At 40.3% G+C, this 21,911-nt stretch overlaps 1 protein-coding gene across 1 annotated transcript in view; it reads left to right on the top strand.

The window, feature by feature from the left end:
• cracdlb (cracd like b) overlaps positions 1–21,911 on the top strand; it is a 29,041-nt gene that overhangs the window by 3,594 nt on the left and 3,536 nt on the right. Inside the window, exons 2-10 of the mRNA XM_072657049.1 lie at positions 9,115–9,287; positions 15,542–15,600; positions 16,057–16,213; positions 16,593–16,728; positions 18,087–18,221; positions 18,378–18,446; positions 18,569–18,790; positions 18,881–20,186; positions 21,280–21,674. Coding sequence (XP_072513150.1) covers positions 15,552–15,600; positions 16,057–16,213; positions 16,593–16,728; positions 18,087–18,221; positions 18,378–18,446; positions 18,569–18,790; positions 18,881–20,186; positions 21,280–21,674 — 2,469 coding nt within the window. The 5' untranslated portion in view covers positions 9,115–9,287; positions 15,542–15,551. The remainder of the gene's footprint in view (positions 1–9,114; positions 9,288–15,541; positions 15,601–16,056; positions 16,214–16,592; positions 16,729–18,086; positions 18,222–18,377; positions 18,447–18,568; positions 18,791–18,880; positions 20,187–21,279; positions 21,675–21,911) is intronic.

The raw sequence follows: 21,911 nt of genomic DNA, 5'->3' as shown, positions 1-21,911 counted from the left end.
CCTGAACTTGAGCCCCAGAGTTCTCAGAGTTCCCTCTCTCTTACAGCCTTCTCCTTCATTAATCATATCCTGGTGCCATGGTCTGAACTCGCAAAATGTATACACTTTGAAAAGCATTTGATCGGTGTGCTATATATAGTCTCTTATAAGTCTAAATGACATTTATGCTAATACCTGTAAAACAGCTGCTATGAAAGTTGACCAGGTTGAGAGAGCAGGGCTAGACTGTGAACTGGCCTGGCAACTACCCTAACCTAACACAAGCTAAACCCTTAGATTAAATGCAAGTATTTACACAGCAAACACTTGAATGTTTGAAGAGTGTAATTGCCGTGATATGGGTTTGAATTGGATATGAATAGAACATGAGTCTTATTGTCCTGGGGCCTGCAAAAGCCTCACCCAGTTAGATTAGGGATTAAAGACTGTGAACTGTCTGTACAAACAAGAAGAACTGTTTGTGCTTTAGGTTACATGGTCTCCAATGATTCAGGGCAACATCTTTAATGCAGATGGCAGAGTATATTGCCTATATTTGTACGTTTGTTCATGTGTATAAAATAAGTCTTTTTATTGTGGGACTGCAAAGTTCATTCTGTTCTGTGTGCTTATGAAAGATCATGTCAGAAATCAGAAAGTAAACAAACCTTCAGCTTTTCTGTTTCCTGTAAGGATGGGTTACACACAATAAAGTTAGATGCTCCAGCCACAGCTGTGTTACAGTTTAGATAGGAATTAATTAGGTAAATGAATAGGTAGTTTCATTCAGACATGTTGGTGTTTAATATTAGAATTATTGTAAAATCACTAGGTAGACTTTTTTGTACAAGATGCAACAAAATCAATTTCTGATTCCCCAGATTATAAAAGTTAACCTAATGCTAGTACCCGGTTTGTGTCCCCTGCCCAATTTGTGATGTGGATAGGGTAGCCAGTAGCCACCTGTGCTTACCACAGATGATCACAAAACAAAGGCATTTGACTGTGACAGTCATTTCCCATTAGGCTAGAGGGTGGTTCAGTGTAAAATATCTCATATTAGCTAGCCAGTCAGACACCGGATACACTGGCTAGTCTAGCTGTATAAAATAAATTGTTTATTTTAAGATGAAAAGCTCCGGATGTCTTACCTTAATGCTGATTGATGCAGCTTGCTCTTGTTTTGAGGCAAATCGGAGAGGGGTTGGGAATCTTGTGTTTTGTGTTATCGTGTCTGGCTCACACACTTCTTTGTAGAATGTGTAAAACTAACATGCCCAATTGGAAAGCAGTCTAAAAACACCACCAACCAGGTACCTCTATTGAGAAGGGCCCAGAAACGTGAGTATCAGAACACAGCAGAACTAGCAATATGTCATTAATAATTAATTTTGAGCTCAGTGCAGTTCTTTATGGGAATTAACAGGCTCTCGCAGCTGGTGCTCGGAGTTCGACAGTGTTTTTTCAGTGTGGTTAATTCCAAAAAGCAAAGTACATTTCATCTTGAGACTGTGGAGAATATTACAGACGTTTTTGGTATCAGCCCTAAAAGCACTGATTAGTACATCTCTACTAAATACTAAGGTGAATGCTGAACTGTGACTAAAACCAATCCCAATCTAGCTTGTTTGTTACCTCTCCTTGACAGGTGTTATAATCAGTGTTATTCACTTCGTGTCAGTGGTTTTAATCTTGTGCCTGATCGGTGTATATGGAAAACCAACTGTTAAGTAACATTTCTTCTTACAAGAAAAAGCAGATCCATTACAGGTGTTTGTCTTCAAAGGCTTTTTAAAGCTTAATATAAAAGGTCTTAATGGTAGACATTAAAAAGTGTGTTTGTGCCAGCACAAGCTGGGTCCTTAGAGCTAGTCTCAGACATTCCTTTATTAGGAGAATACGGAAGGCTAGGTGACGGCGTCATTATCGGATTTGTTTAATGGCAGGTTAGCTGTGTTTGCTGCTGAGGGAGGGTTAGAGCTGACTGAGACAAACTGAAGGTAATGTCTATCCAAAGGTCAGTTAGCAAGACGCATGAGGATCTCTAAGGAACAGAGTGTATGTGTCTGTAAAAAAGCTGTTAATCATCAATCTGGCAGAGTCACTTTCTCGCTCAAAGAGAATTGAGCTCTATGGGAATGTTTTGATGTAGTGGTGAATGGACCAATTGAAATGGCCTTTATATTATATATTAAAATAATATGTTTAATAATTGACATGTGTTTCTTTAGTTTATCATGGAGGATGCTAGTCTGTTGTTACAACAGGGCCAGTATATTTTAGAGCTGAATGATATGAAGAAAATACCAGAGATGTGAGTATATTACTGCACTTGGTGAATTCAGTCTGCTTCGCTGTACATTATAGCTGTAGCATATGACATGGTTTAAGATTAGCCTGCATAGTTATTCCCAAAATAATTACATGAATAATTTGATTCATCTAAACACTCACAGAAACACTCATCTAGTCAACTGTGATTGGTATTTGATGTAAAAACATTAGGACTGGTTAGAGGCCCCTAATTGGTTTCCCATGGTATCAGTACTGTAAAGGTTATTTTACAATGACTAATGCCTGCAATAACATTTAACAAATGTAAAATTACGCAGAAAATAATGCAGTAAGAGAAGAAATATCGCAGAATCTGAAATGTGGCTGCTTTAACTGCATATTTAGACTAGAATACACTTCTAGTGTGTAGCTTTCATTTACAGATACATCAATCGACTGTGTCTGTAAATGAAAGCTGAGCCTGTTGGGGGTTTAATTCGCAGAGGAGGAAACTCAGGCTTTTACAGTGAAGTGGTTCTTCCTGATGCTGATAGCATTTTTTCAGTGAAAGGCAGCACCTGAATTAGAGCATTCAGAACAGCAGATAGGGAAGGACGGTACAGTGTGAAAGTAATAGTATAGTCACGGGAGAACATTTCAGGTCTCGTTCTGGCTGTAATAATGCTGCATAAAAACAAAAATACGTTTATGTACTATTAACAATCACAATAAACCGTTCTTCCTCTGAACAGTGTTGTACATTAACAGTAGACAACAATTGCCAAACAAGATAACGATCATTATACAAATTATTACACACAGCACAAGAATTTTTATTGGTTTGCCAGATCCTCTTTTTTAAACAACTATGTAAAATGTAATATTAATAATTGCTGTTATTAACTGCAGAGTGTTATTATATCTGTTAGTACTGTAAGAGCATGTGCTGATGATTCCAGGAACATCACTCTTCACTTCTAGCACCACCACTACTTCCACTACTACAATTAATAATACTACATTTAATATCATAACAAAGCTACACTTGTATTTTTGAGATGGCCACTGGCACTGAAGTGGACGCTGGTGCAAAGTTGTGGCTGTGTTGGCATCTTTAATCTTTAATCTTTAAGCTAAACTCTGCAGGGTGGTAGATCTCCAGGACCAGGATTGAGCAGCCCTGGTTTAGAGGATAAAGCCTAATATCAGCAGAAAGATGAGTGAATGGTCTTAGGAGTGATTTCCACTGTTTTTAGGCACATCTAGTAGACTGACCCATCCAGGTTTCCTAGCTTTCTCTGTTACTTGAACTTAGCATGTCGCTAAATTTGGCTTAAGTGTTTTCCACCTGTTTTCAGAGCGTGACCTCACCACTCAGTGAGCTCCCACACATTTCAGTACCTGGATGTACTGTTCTTTCACGTTTTGTGTTAACTGCATTTACACTGAGTTTGTTACACAAAGTTGTGGCTGTGTTGGCATCTTTAATCTGGCCACAAAACCAATTTTTTCTGGTGGCATAAAACGAACACCGCTCTAAACAAACTTCTGCCTGCAGCGCAATTACAGTACAATTATCTTTTAGGTACAATAAATGTGGCATTAGTGTAGATTATCAGTTCGCTCAACATGTGAAATAGTTCATGTGTACGAATTCTAGAGTCTAAGGAGTTTTTCACACCTGAAAGTCCGGACCAAGATCTGACTAAGATTCGTCTGGTTAGTTTTGGTGTCACACTGCATTTTTGCGGTTACCTACGAGGACGTGCGCCTGACATGAATCTGACGTCGGCGTGTTGTCAATTTGATAAAATAGACATGATAAATTGAATAGATTCATTTCGTTGCTACGTTCTTGCAAATATTGTAGTACTCATACCAGCAGCACCAACTTCATGCACAGTACTGGAAACTAGTTCAACATTGCCCAATGTCAGTTTGCTTGTCGTGCAACAATTATAACATAGCCAATAGATGGGGGAAAAGACAGCAAGCAATCCTGTGAAGCTTCTGTTGTCTGATGGGAGACGACAGCCTGCCTCATCTTCCTGTAATTAATCTGAAAATCCGAATCATCCTAAAAAGTGTGTTTTACACTGCAAACGAACTGGACTATAATTCAGTTGATCCAAACCGAGAACACTTCTTATGATTGGACCAAATTTTGGTCCTTTGGTCTGGGCCGTGGTTCACGGCACCTTTTACACCTAATATTTTGGTCCAGACCAAACCAGATAGGTGTGAAAGTACCCTTACTGAGGTAAATAATCGATTAGAAATGAATCAATTAAAAATGAATGGCAGCTTTTTAAACCAGCAGTTGGTTTCCAGCCTTACCGTGGTAACAGATACAGATGTAGTTTTACTTTAGCTTTTCCATATTGGGCAGAATGCACTTTGCCGAGAAATGACTTCATCTGATTGCAAGTAGATCTGTTAGCAATCATGTGTTTGCCTGGACCTGCCACTACAAAACATGGGGAATAGCTAGGTGTGTAAAGTGTGGTTCATCAGCAGTTTTCAGTCCAAACAGGTGGGTGACCGCTGAGTGTGAGTGCAAGTCTTCCTGTAAATGTTTAATTGATGAGCCTGGGAGGAATTTCTGTGTACACTAAATGCCTGAGTAATGTGACTGCCCGCGTGATTGACCTTTGTGAGGAGGTCCAGCAGCAGTCCTGGAGGTCTACATTACTCAATGACTGAGCACCTTCTCCGTTCTACCGTTCCTTTAGCAGATTTTTTTTATTTCCTTCCTCAGTTGACTAAACTGCTCCTTGCTGGGTTATGGTTGTCACAATGTCAGAACTGAAACTTTGATACTGATAGCAAGTGTTGTATCAAAATTTTTAATACCGAACCAATAAATTGACAAAGTATTAAACTATTACAGTGTATTTGTAGAAAAACAGCTGGTTACTGGTAAACATTGCTAATAATATAACCTGTGCCTTATTTAGCATATTCAGAATTTACAATTGGACAATAGAACTTATTATTATATGTATTATAGCCTAATGTTCATCACACTTTGTGTAAAACGAGCAGAGATGGGCCATGCCTTATATTGATTCTGCGTCTTGGTTGCTTTAATGGCCAAACCGGGAACCAAACAAGCGATTTTCTGCTCAGTTGTTAAAAGACGTTGGACTCAACAGCAGTTCATCCAAATTACTGGAGAACCAATTGTCCATGGACAGCAATGTGTAGCCAGAAATGTCCAGCTAACTAAGGCCCAAATCACACCTGTCCTGGAGTTCAACCACCCTGAAGAGCTCAGATCCAGCACAGCTGACTCTAATGTTCAGTTGCTCCTGAAGTCCTTCATTATCTAATTCATGTGTGTTAGATTCAGGGTGAAGCTGATCTTTGCAGGGTGGTAGATCTCCAGGACCAGGATTGAGCAGCCCTGGTTTAAAGGATAAAGCCTAATATCAGCAGAAAGATGAGTGAATGGTCTTAGGAGTGATTTCCACTGTTTTTAGGCACATCTAGTAGACTGACCCATCCAGGTTTTCTAGCTTTCTCTGTTACTTGAACTTAGCATGTCGCTAAATTTGCAACTAAAGTGGGCTTAAGTGTTTTCCACCTGTCTTCAGAGCATGACCTCACCACTCAGTGAGCTCCCACATATTTCAGTCCCTGGATGTACTGTTTGTACTGTCAGTCACACAACAGCTCTTTCACATTTTGTGTTGGCTGTATTTACAGTGAATGCTAACACTGCCACTCGGTCGGTGGGCACGGCCGCAGTGACTCCTGCCACCTGTGACGTCATGTGCATACCCTCTATAGACGCTTGCACATTCTTTGTTTTTTTTCTGGAATAAATCTGAGTGCATTCAGCCACAAGAGCATTACTGAGGTCAGGTACTGATGTTAATGACTGGTTGGATGATGGCATCTCAATGCTGGGGGAGTTTAAGACCCTTCTAGCTGACACTTACTATTGGGCCTGGCGACCTTAGGCTCATATGTGGCTGCTCCAGAACATCCCATTCTACTGGCAGTGCTTTTCCATGGAGATCTTACAAGCTGTGCAATTTAATGTGTGCGTCAGCAACGGGTGCACTTAAAAGTAACTGAACTCAGTAATTAGGTGGGTAAGGTCATTAAAACACTGTAGGGTCATTAGATGGCTCCATATTTGAAGGTGCCATATTTAAACAAACCCATTAAACCCTCTCTAAAGACATTATACCAGGGTATTTGAGCTATATGCTGCTTTGGAGCATGAGGTAATGTACCTGAACAGGCAAGAAAGGCCAGCTGGGATGTGCATAATGAAAGCTCAGTGACGCACTAGCTAATCTACAGGGAGTATTCAACTATAGTAGCAGAAATCTGCATAGCTGTTAATAGCCTGTTTATACAGAGGTGCTTGGGTGTGCAGCGGAAGCATGCTACAACAAGGGGGACACTTGCAGGTTAATCAGCTTTTTATTGTGCATTTTAAAGTCTGTGTCTGTTACCCACTCCACTACTTTTTTTCCAACTTTCTTCAACGTTTTGTTATTGTCAGCTCCCACCCACTAGCCAGGACTCCTCAATGCTGAGAAAGTAAAGGCTATCATATGTCCACTAAGACCTGCAACAGACCCTGCTGCATATTTTTGAGCTGCTGCTGATGCAGGGTCATTGGACAGACTGCTAGTTAGTTACATGGGCTATTAGATGCTGGCTCTGGGCAGCTTATTCTACATATGTCCAAATGTTTGCGGACACCCCCTCTAATGAATTCATTCAGCTACTTTACACAGCTTGTTGAGCCCCTGTAGAGAAATACTGCCAATTAGAATAGGACTCGCTGGAGCAGGTAAACATGAACCTGTTGGCACCATGGCTAATGCCAGACATGGGCTAGAGGGATATAAAGTAGTGGAACTGTGTTCTCTGGAATGATGAATGGTACCTCATACAATACTTTTGGGGATGTGTTGGGGAGTTGGGGAAGTTGGGGAAGAAGTGGGTGCTGATCGTCCAACATCCTGACCTCACTAACGCTCTTGTTTCTGAATGTAATCAAATTCTCACAGCAATGCTCAACAATCTAGTAGAAGGTTTTCCCTGGATAGTAGATAGTAGATAGTTACTCCAACAAAAGCAGGATTTTGGAAGAAACAATGAATGAGCAGGTGTCCCAATACTTTTGTATATATATACTTAATATACTATAGTCTTATCACGTTAATAATTAGTTTAATGGACAGCAAATGTAGCCAAATAGAAGATTAGCACTGTAAGCATCATTGTAGCATTAATTGGTTCACAAAGTAAGGTTAATTTTTAATGTATTAAATAAAGCATCTACTATCTGAGATTATGAAAGATTTAGAAATGTGTGTGTGTGTCTGTGTGTGTGTGTGTGGTTGGCACTGAATGGAAACACTGCACCGTCCTCTGTGCCCTGCCAGAATGTTGAAAAGTTCAGCTCTCTGTGGTATTTCTGTTCAGAAAAGAAACCGCTCTGGAGCTTAACTCTTTAAACTCTTGACACACTTCACTGAGAAGGTGCTGCAAATGTGTTCTTTACTTCCACATGAGTAAAATATATTATGTCATACATTTACTATTGTAAGGATGTCAGAGACACATCTCAGTTGCTGTAATGTATATTATTAATGGGGGAAAGCTATAGCTATAGCAGAAACCAACCTGCCTTCATATGAAGTCTGCACTGTTTTGGCGTAATTGCTTTTCTCAAGGTTTCTGATGGACAGGTGTAAATCTTCCTTATCTCACATTACATTACATTTCTATTAGTGACTGATTTATGGACTGGTTTATGCAGAACTGGTTTATGCAGAGATTATATTTTTTAAGACAAAAGTTTGTGAAACAACAAGAGTTTGCAAAAAAAGCTATATCTAAAAAAAGATATATTATATTTTTTATTTTAAAATATGTGTAAGCTGGGATGAAAATGTAGATTAAACAAGTTAAAACTTTAAAGTGGAATAAATAAAAAAAATGTTGATAATAACGTAATATTCAAAACGATTCAAAACATTCAAAAATTTCATATTAGGATATTTTAGATTAATTGCGCTAGGGTTAGACATTCACTTGCCAGGATGTGTGCCCAAATGATTTAGTAGTTACCAAGACTGTATAGACATGTATAGTAGTTTCCTGATATTCCATAGTAGAAACCAAATAATTTATGGTGGTAACTGAATAATTCACTGTAAATACATGTGTAGTAGTTCTTTTAGGAATTCATAGTTGGTGTTAAATTATTTATATTAGTTGCCAATTCATAGTAGTTATTGAATAATTTATGAATATTTCCTAGGGATTGCGTAATAATTTATAGAAGTTACCAAATCATTTATAGTAATTACTGCATAATTTATTATAGTAACAATAAATTAGAACTTAGTTCGCAAATAATACATTGTTGTTAATTAATAATTTATAGTAGTTACTGAATATTTTATAGTAGATACTTACTTCATAGTAGTCACAGAATTATTAATATTAGTTACTGAATAATTTATTGTAGACGCTGATTCATTTATAATTGCTGAATAATTTATAGTAGTTACTTAATATTTCATAGTAATTATTGCATTACTTATAATAGTCAGTGAATATTGTTTAGCAGTCACTGAATAAGTTATAGTAGGTATAGTTTATGATTACTGAATCTTTTTTATTAGTTACTGAATATTATATGGAAGTTTCTGAATAATATTTCCTTTTTTTATAATCATGTGTGGAACTTTTATAAGAAGTTCAAGGTGTAAACATTCATAATGAACATTTTGTTTATGTATTTTGTTCTTGCCCACCTTTGCCCTCTGTTCTTTCTCACGGACACATTCACACACTCCCTTTTTCCTCTCTCCTTCTCATTTGCAGATGTCGATGATGTAATGGCAATGAGCAGTAGATCCTAGAGTAAGTGGGGTGCTTGTGTGTGTGTGTGTGTGTGTGTGGGCGCAGCTTCTCCCTAGAGAAACGGAGGCAAACAAGGAACAAAGAAGAAACCACAGCAGCTCTTCAGGAGACTGAAACTGCGCTTTAACCTGCTGGTAAGATTTCCATATCTGTATATGAATCTTTGTTTACACTGCTCATCAAAAGTTTAGTGACTCCTGGCTTTTCAAAGTGTGATATGAATGAACATGCTTCATTTGTCCATTTGAATTAATATAACATTTAATACAAAGCTGCTTAGCTTTTGGTATTTTCTTTGCTAAAATGACAAAGAAGGAATAGAGTACTCCACTCTGAATAATGCCAAACTCCATATATCTGATAGCTTTGTTTTATGGTCAGCAATTTTCAGCGTTTAAACAGTTTCAGTTGTTTGAGCCAAAAGAGTTTCAGCATGTGGTTTTAACATTATATTTATTTTACCCAGACCTGCACTTATTCCCAACACTTTGAGTGTTAAAGCCACATATAGGCCTACGCATGGTATTAATAAATTAATAAGCTGTTTTATGTTGATAAAATTGCTGGAATTGTTTGTGATTGAAAAAAAGGGCATAATTTCAAGAATATCATTTTCAGTTTGGGAAACTGTGCATCAAACGTTCTTCAAGTTTCTTTCTTGTGAGGAAGAGTACAATGAATAAAGAATATTTCAATTATTTGATTAAATTCTTACTAAATTTCCAATTTCCAATAAACGCCATTTATTTTATTGTCATTTTATCAAGCCTGGTAGCGTATTGTCAAAGCTTATTGTTAAATACACATAGTATATGTATAATAGTAATAAAATAAGCATTTATCAATGTTTCTTTATTTAATATATTAATCTAATTGCACTTAAATATAAACTGCGAGCTGCAGCCTTCTTAGAACTTCAAAGGAATGTCAGATGGCAGAAGGATTGGCAGGGGCATCACCATGGCAGTGTAAACTACCCCCACATCAGTAGCGGTGCCGGTGTTGTAAATAAATTGTATCTAAAATGCTAGCTTACCCTTTCGCAAGCGGGTTCAGGCAAAAATTAGATTCCATTTATTTCAAATGTATTTATACAGCTTATAGCGCTTTTCACAACAAATGTTTACAGAGATCCTGGTTCAAGCCTCTTTCGAGCAGGAAAAAACTCCTTAGATCGAGAGAAAGAAACCTTAAGAGGAACCAAGACTCAAAAGGGGAACCCATCCTGACTCTATATGCAGAGCCATGCAGTGAGGCATGAATGAAACAATGTGAAGATCCAGAGCAGATTTTTTTGTGTTTTAATAAAATGCTGACACTTCATGGCTATAATTCATGTATTGACTGAATCTGACTGATATAAAATGTATTGAAATATAATTTTAAAGAAATTTAAAGAAAACAGCACTAACAATTACACCTTAAACAGGGCAGCAGATACATTCTGCCTTCTGTTAGTTCTGCACCATTTAAGGTGGAATGGAAAATTTCAGCAAGAAGCTGGAGAGTAACTCCCGTAAGACCCGTTGGTGCAGCTGTGTCTGTTCAGTGTTTCATAAATCAGTTTAGAAGTTCAGCATTTAAAGACAGAAAGGTTAGACTGAGGTTATTAACAAGATTTATGTGAGACATTTCCAGAAGCATGGACGACAAAACCAAACATTTCCACTCTGTTTTAATGAATAACGAGAGAAAGTCATCACGGGGTCTACAGTGAGCACAGAACTTTCCTCCCCTTTCCATACGATTGGCCTTTATGCTCTCTAAATGAATGTCATTATAGCAGAAAAGAGTAAAAAGTCTGTGGATTATTGTCAGGGTAATCTTTTATGAAGGCATTGTTTGGAAATTTGCTTTAGTTCACTGATTTACTTCTCCATAAATAAACCACACCGGAACCTGTTGTCTGCTGTTGTGTTGGCTGTTTGCTCTACTTGTTCAGACACAATAACCTTTAGTGAATTGCTGCAGGCAGGGCTGAAAAGCCTTGTGAGAACCACTGATATCAGGTTTTTGGGTAAAAGAGTGCCAACAATATTATTTCAGGTGTGTAAGTGTGAGTGTGTACATATCAGGCTGAGGACGACCTGGAAGAGGTCATTTCTCTCAAAACAGCCTCAGTTCTTCATGGCATGAATTCTTCATTCATGAAGTCTTTCTTTGAGATTCTGTTCGATTGGATTCAGATCCGTTGACTGGGAGGTACACTGAGGAGCACTGAACATGCTTGAGAGCATGTCATGTTTGAGAGACTTTTGCTTTATGATTATCATGCTGGAAGTAGTCGTTCATAGACTGGTAAATTGTGGCCATTAAGGGTTGCATATAGTCAGCAACAGTGCTTAAAAAAGTCTGGCACCGAAGCAATGATTGATTATTAACAGACCCAAAGTGTGTCTCGACACCATTCCCCACCCCATTACACCACCTCCACCAGCCTGGAGTGTTGGCAAAGTTGGGTCCATGGAGTCATGCTCTTGATGCCAAATTTAGACCCTACCAAATGGAGATTGATCAAAACAGGCTACATTTGTACAGTCTTCATCTGTCTAGTTTTGGAGGCTGTGCCCACTGCAGCCTCAGCCTTTTGGGCTTGGCTGACAAAACACTCAACAAAAGAAAGGGTAGATTAGATTAGATGCACAGAAGAGCACATGAAAAACAATAGGGGGAGCAATGTATGGAGTGATACCTATATATAAGAACTATTGTGGCATCCCCCTCAGGGAAGGGGTGTGGCCGTTGTGACCTGTTAGTCAGCCAAGCACAGAGACAGACCCAGATAAGTTCAATGCAGCTCAAAAGGAACCTTTATTGGAACATCCATGTAACCAACACCCAAAACCGAAACTCAGAAGAACATGATAAAAAGGCCCAAAAGGGGCTCTACTGGGGAACAGGCCAGAGTCCTTGACTTCTTTTTTTGCTGTGCGCTCATCTGTCTGTTGATCTGTCTGTTGCTCAGAGTTTCTGCTCTTGTGTGCTCTTCTCTCCGTGTGAGGGCTGACCTAGCCCTTTTTTGCCACCTGGGACTTGTCCTGATCGCCCTGAGAGGTGCGGAATTAGGGTGGTGAGCATATTGCTGTGGGGGCTAGCCCAGGGATCACCCGCCTCCTCACCGCCACACTCTTTATAATAAGAATTTGATTAGTCTAATTTGAATTGTGGTCTCACCAAAAAACAACACCTTAACATATACACTATATGTCCAAATGTTTGTGGACACCACCTCCAATGAATGCATTCATTGCACACACACACACACACTGCTTGCCTAGTCCATGTAGAGAAGTATTGCCTTTAGAATAGGACTCTCTGGAGCAGATAAACATGAAGCCTAATGCCAGGTGTGGGCTAGAGGGGTATAAAGCCCCCCAGCATTGAGCTGTGGAGCAGTGGAACTGTGTTCTCTGCAATGATGGTGCTGCATAAAACACTCTTGGGATGAGTTAAGCAGTTACAGATGAGGTAGGGTGATGATTATCCAAATTTCGGACTTCACTATCGCTTTTTTTTTGTTGTTGCTAAATGCAATTAAATTCTCACAGCAATGCTCCAACATCTAGGAGAAAGCCTTCCCTGGATTGCAGAGACAGTTACTCCAACCAAAGCAGGGTAACCTCTTTCGCCATTTATTTTAGAAGAAACAATGGATTAGCAGGTGTCCCAATAGTTTTGTCCATATAGTGTATTCGCCAGTTTAGCCTCATCTAGTCATGCTATTGTCAAACATTGTTTCTGCCTAGACTGCTTTTTTAATGAGGCTCAATACAGGCCAGTAAGGACAGAGGTCATTTGCATATATCAGTCTTAAAGGCACAGTAATAAAAACAGCCCGTGTAATTCTTAAGAGTAAAGAGAAAACATGTAAGCATAAGTTTTGAATGTATTTAGTACATCTAGCTCTAGCTGGTTTTCCTTTAACATCAGGTAATTTGTGCACTGAAACATTTGTGCACTGTGAATACACACACATACACACACACACACATTGCTAAAAGCTCTTTGAGTTTGCTCTTTAACAGCCTTCCTCGTTCAGGATAAAGTTTCAGCCTCAAGAAAAGGCTGTTTGTTGTTTCTTCGATTGTTGGTCTCCACAGAGGACTCGATGCAGAGGTCAAAGAACACTTCACATTCGCAGAAAGTGTGTGTTAAGAGCTTTGCCCTTTTCCTAACATCTCTGCACATAAAATAGGATAAATGTGTGTGTGTCTGTGTTTGTGCGGTTGACACTAATGAATTTGAGAGTTTAGGCAAGCTCTGTGTTTCCTTGGTCGCAGCACTGCGTGAGTGTGTGTGCGTGTGTGTTCAAATTAGGGTAAGCACTGAGGGAGATCACACACAGTCAGCCATGTCTCCTACTTATTTAATGTCACGTCACGTCATCTGAGCAGTGCACAGCGCTAGGCAACCAGTGTCTGCCCGGGCAAAAGTCAACGCTGCACCCGCGTCAGGTGGCTCCGTCTCCATTAAGCAACCCTTTATCCCCAGACACACAGAGCTGTTTGTATTGCAGGAGGCTACTGATGGAGCACACAAACCACATGAAAAAGAAAGAGGAGAATCCAGCGGTTTAAGGTCTACTCACAACTTTTCTAAGACATTTTCTGTGAGGGTCATTCCAAAAGCTTCAGTTTGTGCCTCTTCATGTAGTGCATGGTGGTTTTGAGGGATATGTTGGATCATTATCCTGTTGTGGAAGCCATCCTTTTTTAAAGCTTTGGCCTTTTGACAAAAGATTTCAGCCATGCTGTATTGCCAATGCCTTTGGTGGCAACAAAACCCTGATGCATAATGGATTCAAAACTCACCTGGCTTCTCTAGATGTTCTGCAGCGTTTCAAACATTGAGTTTTGTGATGAGGTCAAAGTTAAGGTTTTCTTCTTATGACGCTTCCATGAAGATTATGTTATGCAAGCAACGCTGCACAGTGGAACAGTGCACCACCCTCATGACTCAGCTACACCTTCCTTTTTGCCAGTCATGTGGGGGTTTTGATTTAGCTGTCTTACCAGCATATCAGCATATCCACGAGCTGAAAACCTATGGCTTGTTCTTTTTATGGCTTGTTCCCCTGCCTTGTGGGCACTGGTTACCCATCTATGTGTAGTATGATATGCTCAGCGATATCCGCAGACACTGTATCTCAAGTACACAAAATAGCGCAAAAGCCCTGGTTCTCGATGACCGAACACAGATGCAAATCCTTGGCAATAAAAGTAATGTGAGAAACACCCAGATGTAGTTGCTGCCAACCAGATAGAGGGGCGAAGCAAATTATAAACTCTATCTCAGCGTTTTTTGCCAAGGATTTGCGTCCATATATAAGCCGAGGTGCTTCCGTACGATAGCTTATAATGCAGAGGGTAGATTTCTCTCTTATTCGTTTGTTATTTGCACGCCATCGAGTTCTGCCTTTTGCGTTCTGCTAAGAAAATCGATTTTTGACTTTTTTTTTTTATAAATTGGTTGAATTTTTCTGTTTTTCTCCTTACAATTTGTTGCACAATGTTTGAACTAGGAGGGTAAGATTGTAACAAGTCTCCTTCAATACTTGCGAAGAGAGCCACCACCTCTTTTCAAACTACTGCCGATGCAGGATTGCCGGGCAGGTGACATTCTCGGTGGAAAGTAAGCAAGGACTTGCTGGCCGCTGATGGCAAAGTAGCATGGCTCGAGATTCTAACTCAAGACTCCTGGGCCATAGTGTTAACACATTAGACCACTGAGCTACTCAGAGCCCGATTTTTGACATTTGTCAATCAACTCAGAATCATCCACATCAAGAATAATTTTTCCTCCCCCTACTGTAGACATATACCTACAACCTGATGTGTTGTTATCATCTGTGTTACAGTAATTCACCAAGCAGTTCATTGCAGCAGTAGCTACACAGTAACTATGTAATGATAATGATTTAACCAGAGATTAAGCCTGCCCTAAGACACTCCCTACGAAACCCATCATCTGGACCATGTGATGTTACACTTGGACTGTGATCTTCTGTCAAATTCCACAAAGCCCAACAGTCTAACCTTCCACAATCAAAAAACAATGTAATGCAAATGCATTTTTTATTACAGTTTATCTGTGTTGCTCAGATGTTTGACATTGTTTTACTGTAAACATGAAAGGTTCACCTTCAAGAGTGAAAAGTGTAACCCTTAATATCCAATGCTTTCATAGTGCAATTTAAGTGTAAGTGCAGTAGTGACTGTCATTGCACTTGGAATTCAGTCAAGAGGGCTTATCTGCTGTACATACATGTGACTTTTCTTGTAGTTATGTGTTGTGCCTTCAAGGGAAGGCTTGCTAACCAAAGCAATCCTGAAGCTACAATCTGTTGTTATCTTTTCTTAAAAATGTGTCTTACAATGTCGGTCATCAGATCCAGCAACATGGAGTCCAGCCATGGAGAGATGGATGGAAATACAGAGGAACTTACAGGTAAGAGGCTCGGCTCTTATTTGTTACTTGTTGTCATTGTAGTTCAAAATTCATGTGTTCATCACTTTAATACATATCCAAGTATAGCCAAAGCAAACACAACCAGGATATTACCTGATAATGACCACCTAGATCAAAAATGAAATGAAATGAATGAGTAAAGAGGAAAGGGACTGTAATTTGCTTGTGCTATTCATATGTGATAACAGTTAGTGATAAACAGGGTCCAATAAGGATGTAAGAGTGCTTTCATTTTTGCCTTGCTTTGTGTAGCCCCATCAAATACTTTCTTTACTTTCGGCCATTTTGACAGGTGGGAACAATCCCACCTTCACAAAATCCCAAATTCTAAGAAGCTAAGTGTTTACGTAAAAGAGGTATCACCAAAAACCTAAACTCTATTATTATACTCTATAATATTAGACACTATTATATTCTAATATCTTTGTTCATTAGGGAGAAAGAAGTCACGGTTCAAGTTTCTGAAGACTCGACTGTTTGGCCGTCTGAGAAAGAAGGAGACTGAAGGCCAGATGAAGCAGAGCAAGTCCACTAGCGATGTAACTGCACAGGGGGGCAAGAGAGGTGAGGAAGAATCAGAGGATGACTGTCGGTGAGTGGATAATTTACTAATCAGTCAGATCTGTCAGCTAAGTACTGCAGCTCCATTGGAATTATATCATAAATGTTTCATAGGAATGATTTACAGCAAACTGTGGATTCATGTACATTAGTATCTGTTTGTTTTGAAGGCATGGTTTATACTAAGCTTGGCAAAAAAATAAATAATTAAATAAATAAACCTGGAACCTGTAGTTTAGTGCCTACATCGGCCAACAGCATGCAATTTTGTGCATCATCTTAAATATCTTGCAAATTACATACTAAAATTTAAAAAAATATACTTATAATATAATAAATATAAATGTACTGTAATGTCCATTTTCTCTTTACATGCTTCACATGCATCTAACATTGATCTAATGTTTCAGGTATCCACAAGGGACATTAAGTTCCAGAGCACTGTCCCATGACAGCATTTTCTTGGCTGATCAGCCCCCGTCCAACACAGAGCCAGCAAGGGTTCTCTCACAGGAAAACGTCCACAGCAAAATCAAAGCTCTGCAGGTGAGCCAGTAATCTACAGCACTACTACTCCACAGAGTACTCAACAAATGTTCCACACATTTCACAGAGAAACTGCTGACCTGCGATCAGCTCCACCCTGCCTTTATAATCCTATTCACACATAATACTCTTCCATTCAAAAGTCTGTAATCTTATCTGTTAGATCTGGGCTTTATCGGCAGTCATTATTCCTCTTATGTTGGAGGCCCTGAGTGTTTTCCCAGCCATGTTGACACTGAATGTTGTTATCAGCTTTTACAGTTCTAACAAATTACAAAATTACTTTGAATAATACTGCACAGTTTTTATGCACATGCTTAAAACAAACAACAAGCTGCAAACAAATTGCAGCTGCAGCTATGGTTCATTTATCTGATTGGTTAAATAATTAATGTTTACAATTGAAAATAATCAAAACTTTTTAAATGCCTTGGAATTATTATAGATTCAGATTTGTCATTTAAAAAGCATCTTTAAAAGGTCACATTGAATCTAGCCATTGTTAGACACATAAGACCAGGCTGTCAACCTCTTTATGCATGCTATGGTGGCATCCCATGTAACATTACAAGCTCAGTTGGCCCTAAGTGGTCAATCCTGGTCATGCTGCTAGGCATTGGCACCCGAGGCCCGGAGAGAGCACAATTGGCCTTGCTCTCTCCAGGGTGGGTAGGTGATGCTGGCTGACACTGGTGTCTGCTGGCCAATGCATCAGAGCCAGACGCACAGTGCTTTCCTCTGAGCACGCTGGTCAGAAAAAGAAGCGATGGCTGGCTGCGCATATGTCTGAGAAGACATGTGTCGGTCTTCACCCTCCCAGTGTTGGGGCATTGTATGTGCTAGGGGGAGAATATGTATAGGTTGGGTAATTGACAATCCAAATTGGGAAGGAAATGGGTAAAAATACAAGGATACAATCTGATCACAATCTAGTCATGTAGTAAGATCAGTTTTAAATGTTTCACAGATGCTTGTCTCATTGTTAAGCTTTTACATGGGCTTGCTCCCCTTGCACTGGGCAGTTGATACTACAGAAGACTAGTAGTAGTAGCGGTAGGGCAACAACAGCAACTACCTGAGGGGATTGTGTTGTACAATATAGGCATAGTAAGTTTGGGCAAACAGTCTGCTTAGTTAGTGCCACACCAATACTGGAATAGTTTACCGGTTGAACTAAGAGGGAGCGCTAAATACCAATTTTTTAAATATAAATTCAAGACGTGGATTAAAGCAAACCAGTCTATAATACCCAGAGCATATTTACATTGACACAGAAACTAAAATGTTAATTAATGTTTATTATCCCTGGTCATTAAATAAAAGTCATAATAAAAATAATTGCTTTCAACACTGGACAGGTGAAGCTTCAGCAACAGAACATGCGACTGGGCCCTCCTCCTTTACTGATCCCTGGAAAACGCATTGAAGACTCTGGAACAACGTCTGAAGATGACGGCCTGCCATGCAGTCCTCCTGAAATGTCCTTCCAAGAGGTAGCCTCGGAAGGAACGTCTTATAAAGCGATTGCTACTGATCAATGCTGAACAAATACCATACAAAGTAGCTTAATACATGCTAAACTTTACTGTTTGGAAGTTTGATCACCTTCCATCACCCCATCCATCTCGCTGTCATTCTGTCCTTCACAGCATCCTGAGGCAAAAAAGCATCTTAGTTTGTTAAGCTTATCAGGAACTGGCAGTGAAGAGGAAGACCAGGTAATGCCACATTCCGTGTATAATATCAGTCTCAATACGTCATACTAGTCTTTAGGAAGTGTGGTAAAACGTACATGGCCTCCTCAACCAAATTCACCTAGACACATTTTCTTGACTCTCAGGGTGGTTCCTCACAACCCCCATCCAGGCCTCTCTCTCCAGTCTCACGATTGAGTACTCAGGCAGGCATCTCAACGCCTACAGATCTGCTCTCACCCACTGCTGGAGCGGATTTTAGTGGCCCTGCTCATCATGTCACCTGCCTAGACAACTCAGCTGCTCGTCACCGCATGTCCGTGAAGCCCAGGAATCAGCGAGCTAGCACCAAGGGAAAGAAACAGCCGGTAAGGTTTGGAAATTAGATTATTGTAATTTCTTTTATTGTCATAAAAAATGGACAAAGGTGCTCATACGTTCTTTAATCTCTGCCTCAGGATGTGTACCGTCCTCGATCTAAGAGCATGAACAATCTGGACCAGCCTCTTTCAGAGAAGGAGGAAGCACCAGAAATTATAACATCTGCAGAGTGTGTCCACCACCAGTCCTACTCCTCTCAAGTTATTAATCCAGAGCAGGAGCCATCCTCTCCAGTACCTGTCTCAGCTCCTTCTATTGGAACCCTGCAAGATCAGCAAGAAATCACACAATTGGATGTGGGTCCACTAAGCAGAGATAATAAGGTGCCAAAGTCTGGTGAAACATTTCAACCTGACCATTTAGGAGAAGATCTGAGAAAAGAACCTGCTAATATACAGCACACACAAGAGACTGCAGTTGACACTAACGAAGGGCATCAGCCTACTGCCAGTTTGGAACCTCAAGCCACTTGTCCAGTTTTGAACATAGTGACTGCTTGCACTGTGACTGAAGAGAAAACAGGTGAGAGTGTGGCAATTCATACTATAGATCAAACAGAGATGCTGAAAAAGAATGTAGGACCTTCAGATAGATCCCATCCTGTACCCGCACCACGGACCAAAAGGTCCATTGTGGACAGCAAAAATAGCATGTCCCTAAAAACATCTAATCCAGCAGCTACAGAGGTTGAAAAGGAGACTGATCATCCTGAGACTCCTCCGAAGGACCCCTCCGAAGGCCTGGATGGATCCTCAAGAGAAGGTGATAAATCACAGAGACCCAGTTCATTTCGCTTTTCCATTGCATCTGCAAAATATCGTTCCAAGACAATATCTATCGAGAATGTGCCTAAGCAGGATGAAGAGAGCCCTGCTGATGCACTCGCACTGAGGGGGCCGTCTTACTGCCAGAATGTGGAACTACCAGTGGAAAAAGTGGAGGATGCAAAAACCAACGAGGTTTACAAAAGTGTCCTCGTGACTCAGGATAAAAGAAGCAGTTTGCGGAGGGACGTAATACCCCAGAATGTCTCCAAGACAGTAGTGGGAAGCAAGGCTGAGAAGTGTGAAGGACTGTCCCAGACCACTGTTTTAGAGAAGAGTGAGAAAGCAGAGGAATCTAAGGAGAAGAGAGGTCTTTTCGGGGTTAAGCTCCGAACCACCTCTTTGTCTCTTAAGTATCGCTCTGATGTGGCTAAATCCGAAGACAAGGCAAAGCGGCATAGTCTGGAAGCTCATCACTTGCTGGCAGTTACTGAAGACCATACTGGAAAGGAACCATTTCCCAAAGATGCAGAAGAAGTCAGTAAAGAGAAAAAAGCTAATGTTGCGAATCTCACACCGCAGAACTCTGACCTACAACAAGACCCAGCTGTAGATAGAGGTAACTGTGGAATTACCTCACTAATGATCTCACACTGTGCGAGAGTAGCCTCATTTGCATCAGTCAAAGAAATGCTTGTCTGTACAAGTTGAGTTGCTTCCAACATTCTTGAGAATGGCACATAGCTCAGGTAGTGCTGGATGATATAAGGTCTGTGCCAGTATACAGTGATACTGCTTTTCATATTTAGCCGTAATTTTACTGATTATTACACCAATAAATATTGACATTACATTGATATAATGCCCATAATGCTGTTAAAGTAGTCTTATGGCTTTTACACCAGAACCTGACAGTCACATGCAGTGTATACAAAAACATTTTGTGTAATGTATCAATTTTCTCCCCAATTTGGTACTGCCAATTAACTCATACCTTTACATGCCCCCTAAGCATTAGCAATGCTCCCGACACTAGCAGGGTAAGGACTTAACACATCTCCGATACATGCAAAGCCAGCAACCCCTTTCTTTTTAAATTGCTGCTGATGTGACACGCTCAGAGAAAGGTGCCCAGTCCCCAGCTCTTCCACAACTACAACAACAACAGCTAACAGTTGCCTATGCCGGCAAAGTGATGAGGGGACAGAGTGCCAACCACCCATTTGGAGAGAGCACGGGCCATTATGCACTCTCAGACTTTGATCGCTGATGGCAAAGCAGCATGTCTCAGGATTTAAACTCGTGACTCCCATAGGGGAAGATCATAGTGAAAGCGCATTAGACCACTGAGCCACTCTGAGCCTCTAATTTATTAATTTTTTCATACTCAGGAAATGGGTAAATCTTCAGTCATCTGTTTAACAATACCTCACACCGTGTTTTTGGCATATTGTTCATTTCTTTGAACTTGATGGAGTGTCCCCTGCCTAGACACAGTTGCTAATCTGTATTTAGGAGGGGAGTTTAATGAAAGGTGCACTTATGATACCTGAGCTGACCCCAAGCTAACCCCAACAGGGCCAGACAAAATATTGGGTGAAGTTCTGTGAATGTACTTCATAACTGTCCACCAGGGCTGGGCAATATGACAATATTTTATTGTATCGTGATTAATTTTGTTATATCGTGATACACAATATCCTCTTTGCCAGGCTCAGACAGAGACACAAGCAGCGTATCAGAACCAGCGTGGATGAGCCTTGCTCGGGAGAAGACTAGAGCCCACCAGCCTTCCTCTTCTAAACCATCCACACAGCCAGACCAGCCACCACAAAATTCTACACCTTTATCTACAGCATTTCCGTCCTCTGTTCAACAACCACCAAAACCAACCCCACAGCCAAGACCACCCTTACGGACCACCACCAAGTCCCAGCTTAGAACATGCTTCAGCACCGAGCTACAGCCAGACAACTTATCATCACAGCAAACTCCGCCTAAACCCGCTCCTAGGGCACTGATGGAAAAACGGGCGCTGTCCAACCAAGGAGGAGAAAAGGGCAATGGGAGCCAAACCACAAATGGAGCTGAACTTGTGGATGCTAAGGTAAAAAATCCTATATCTTGTTTGGGTACAGACGATAGATATGATGCATTAGTTAATAATTACATTTTTATGTGTGATTTCCTGAATTGGTTAGTTGTCACTACTCTATGTCTTGGCCAGTTGTTGCACAAGACCACTTTCTCCTTTCTGATTCCTATAACGATACCGGATTTTTAAGAAAAAGTTCCATTAAATGTCTGTTTAATGGAAATAACTTTATAACTGGCTTCAAATCGG

This window comes from Salminus brasiliensis, chromosome 15 (assembly GCF_030463535.1).
Source record: "Salminus brasiliensis chromosome 15, fSalBra1.hap2, whole genome shotgun sequence".
Taxonomy (NCBI): domain Eukaryota; kingdom Metazoa; phylum Chordata; class Actinopteri; order Characiformes; family Bryconidae; genus Salminus; species Salminus brasiliensis.
Note: the sequence above shows the minus strand (reverse complement) of the source record. Positions and strands in the feature narration are given on the sequence as shown.